We start from the raw sequence: 4,256 nt of genomic DNA on the forward strand, positions 1-4,256 counted from the left end.
ATAATAATAATAATAATAGTAATGATAATAATAATAATAAAAATACTAATAGGGCCTGTACAGTAAGTCCAAAAAAAATACAATCGGATTTCCGCATTGAAAACGTTCAAAATAATTGAACAATCTGAGTACTAGTTTAGGGGATGAAAGTATAGCTTTTTTTCTAAATTTTGCAGAAAACCCCTTTCCAGAGAAATGTGGACCATTGTAAAGCATGGCATCGGTCCGTTTCTTCCAAGTTCAGCACTTGGATGCTCTTGGAACTGTGAACACAATGGACAAACTGAGAAGGAGGAGATTCTTGACGTACTCTACAAAGATTGTAATTTCTCTTTGACCACAGAAGGAAATCGGATGAGGTTTTCTGTAAGATGTATGCAGGTACTAGGTTATAGTTTCATACTATGAAATTGCATTTGGAGTGATTCGCCATTTTCTAAGTTTCGTTGCAGTAAGTCCGATTGTAACTTTTTGGGGGACATACGGTATCAATACAAATAGACTGAAAAAAAGGGGGTCGCGCAGACTTCTCATCAATGAGTGGGGAGAGTACAGATTGATCACGTCCAGATTTCACTACGTGATGCTTTGAGTTGGGAGTCAAGATCTTTCTGTGTATAGGGGGAAGTTCCATGGAGATGTTTGACATTATTGCAAATCCGTTAATTGCGGTGGCAATTCAACCAGTCACAAATTCACTCCTTTCGGCCTGCCTGTGCCTGAGTAATTGCAGGTATGGCGGCTTACCGTAACAACAATTTCACACCTCTGTATGCAATGGCATGTACCTATGTGTGCAACGTGCTTCAGATATCATCGTTATGACCGGATCTACGCTCGTTCTTTCATGTCATTATTCTTTTGTCGTCATCTCCTTTTCCTCCTCCTCCTCCTTGTTATATCTCTTCCCCTTCCTCTTCTATTCTTCTTCCTTAAATTTTCGTCATTATTTCATTTTCGGAACATATACCTTCTGATTAACGAACCTTCGGAACTTCGGAATAAAGCCAAAACCAAAACATCTGGTTATCCAACCTTATTTCATTTTTGGATAAACGAACCTTCATAATAACGAACACTACTAGTCTTCATGTTGCCAGCTTTGAGAGTGTCACAGATAACATACATGTACTCAATGATTCATGCATGGATAGTTCATTATACTTAAAAGCTTTTTCTTTTTCTGTTTGATACCCAAAAGTGATCTTACAGAAGTTTGTGAACGTAAAAACAAAAAATAAAAGAAAAACAATGATAGCAGAAGATTAAAATATAATATTGCCTTAGACATACTTTGTTTTTAAATAATAAAGAAAGTGTTGCATTCAGCTGTTAGTATAATAATTACACTATTTTGTTTTAGGATATTTGATTCTTTGAAATGTCCTGAATCATCTCCACCGTATAGATTATAGTCAGATTGTGTATGAATTGGACAGTAACACTTAAATACAAAATAATCAGAAAGAATTACAACTTCTTCTCAATATTGAAGGTTTTTGTTGAAAGTAGGCAAATAAGGATATGTAACCTTTTTGCTTACAAGCTTTTGGCTGCATTCAATACCTATATTCCACTTAAAGTGAACTAAAATGGCAGATCTGAGGTAAATCAAAAAAAAATTGAAACTGCCCTTCTTAAGTGTTCAGTCTCTTTATATATTTTCCCCTTTCAATCCCTTTTTCTGATGAAGGAAAGAATTTCAAACTATCAATCTATTATACCATTCAAATTGATGCATGCCTCTTATTTTTCTGTCAATTTTATGCCCATTAGATAAACATGACGTCACGTCAAATATCAGTCATTTGTGTATTTCCGAATGTTAGAATTACTCAGATTTTTCTTACTCGCTGCGGAGATAATAGATTCGTGGCGTAGTCAGAAAAGAAGTACTTTTAATTTGCTAGAGATAATATTGCATCTCATGGAGTTAATGCCGATGACTTAAGACTCTGTTTTTGTTTGCCAGTTGTTTCTTTCTCTGGTCCCTTTTTTCTCATATTTCAATGGGTTGAAATCTATAAAATAAAGATATAAAAAATGATGCTTTTTTCAGGCCATCTTCATGGGTGCTAAAGTAACAGGCTATTCCACAACTTTATTAGTTCTTCATCTTTCCTTTGACCATGTAATTATGGTAACAATACAAGAGTATCATATGCAATATATTATGTCAATACGTTTCGTTTCATTATAAACACAAGGCTTAAATGAGATAACATATTGTTGAGAAAAAGGACAACTTCAGGTTTATTATTCGTGTGCAGATCGAAGGCGCAATATTGACACGGACATAATGGATGCTAGATTTCAGAGAACTGCGTATCATCCGATAACAATTGAACGCCGGTATAGTATATATATACCTTGCACCGTAACAAGGAAATAAGATATGAGAAAACAACAAACACAGAACACTTACAGAGGCAAACATCAGTCTTATAAACAAACAGACAGGGATCTCGTTTCATACAGCACCTTTGAGAAAGTGTAATATGTATCAATGTGTAATTCAAGTTTCTATACTTTTGCTCAGCAAATCAAGAAAATTGATAGTATAAGCCTATACTGACGTACTTGCAATTATCGACACTTCATCAAACGCCGCGCACCTTACATGCTTTGCGTTAGCAGGTATTAATACCTAAAGTGTCTTTATCTAAAATTTGGTGATAGGGCACAGTGTATTATATCTTATGTATCACATAGAACACACATAAAAAAGATGATCCGTTAAATATTGAAACAAAAAAAGGATTAATACTTTCTAAGCTCTCTCTCTCTCTCTCTCTCTCTCTCTCTCTTGCCAGTAATGTAATGTTCCATTAAAATAATTACTTTATGACAGAAAGGAGAGAGATTACTCACGGATTCATGATTATCCTGTAGTCATGCTATGTTGGGTAATAATGTTCTTATTTACACCAGCAACATCAGTCATGAATCACTTACACGAGACATTACACCGCTTGGGACACAGTGGATAAGGAAGTGTCTTTTTCTGACGCCATCATGTTAGACGGTTGCTCTCCGTTGGCAAATAACGGCAGGTTCTTCCGGGAGAAACCAGACGTGAAGATGTCCTTCACTGCTTTGCGGAATTTCGGGAATCTTGCGGCGTAGATGAAGGGATTGGCACACGAGTTGACGAAGGCCAGGAAAGTCAGGGTGTAGTACAGAGGGCTGAACAAAAATGTAGACAGGGTGCCCCTCACAGCCGCAATCATGGTCATCAACTGATTCGGCCCGAGGCTGAGTACGAAGATGATGACCACGATCATCGTCATTTTCACTATGCGGTTACGGGCCGTTAGGTGAAAGGAGGGGGCGTCGGCCTTCGACGTCGAGCGAGCTCCTTGGAGCTGCTTGGACTGACGATGAAGTGAAATGGTAGTGATTACCTGCGTTATCACCATGACTAACACGGGAACAGCAACGCGGAAGGTGAAGAGGTAGATCGACAAGTCCACTCTCAGCTGAGCTGTCTTCGTGTCTCGGCATTCGTCGTCGATCACCTGCAGAGTCATGGTGATCCCCGCAGCGGGAATGGCACATACGAGCACGATGAACAGGTAGCCATAAACTCGGGTATTGGTGAAGAGCCGGTTGAAATGCAGTGGGTACACCACCGCAACGAACCTCTCCATGGACATCCCGGCCAGGATGTAGGCGGACGAGAAGATGAACACCCACATCAGATAGCTTGGGTACACCACTTTGCAGTACAAGGCACCGGCAATAGTGTCTGGTACCCTTTGGGCCCGTGGGACAGGGATCATCACGACCGATGTCAGAAAGTCAGCTAGAGCCAGAGCACCTATGAAGATATCTGTCGAGTGTCGTAGCGCCTTTCGCCTCAACAAGGCAAGAATCACGAGCAGATTGCCGACAATCCCAACCACCGCAAAAATCAGCTGAATGGAATTCGTCCAGGACCATTGCACACTCCACAGCCACCCACTGCCCTGTGTCTTCACCGGAGTGAATTTCGTACCTATTTCGTCTGTCATCATTGTAGTAAGCCCCTCGTTAATCGATACCGGTACCACGTCCATGCCTGTCGATACCCCGATGCTGCAGTGATTCGTTGGAAATTGTGGATGATCAAAATCAATGCCTGTATAAGCTAGGCAAAATGCTCCGAGTCTGCGTCAAGAGTGAAGATTCTGCCTCTTATATCCTAAATCGGAAACAGAGAAAAAAAAAACAATAGTAAAATAGGGTGGATCACCATTTTGCTTTTAGCGGAATCA

The 4,256-nt window shown here is 39.7% G+C and overlaps 1 protein-coding gene across 1 annotated transcript; it reads right to left on the reverse strand.

The window, feature by feature from the left end:
• Nucleotides 1-2,963: 2,963 nt before the first annotated feature.
• Nucleotides 2,964-4,013, reverse strand: LOC139716936 (galanin receptor type 2-like). The gene has a single exon (XM_071628464.1). The coding sequence runs from the start codon at nucleotides 4,011-4,013 to the stop codon at nucleotides 2,964-2,966; it is 1,050 nt and encodes a 349-aa protein (XP_071484565.1).
• Nucleotides 4,014-4,256: the final 243 nt, after the last annotated feature.

Source organism: Diadema antillarum, unplaced genomic scaffold (assembly GCF_040938485.1).
Source record: "Diadema antillarum isolate AM-2024a unplaced genomic scaffold, OU_Dant_1.0 scf00000007, whole genome shotgun sequence".
Classification (NCBI taxonomy): Eukaryota; Metazoa; Echinodermata; class Echinoidea; order Diadematoida; family Diadematidae; genus Diadema; species Diadema antillarum.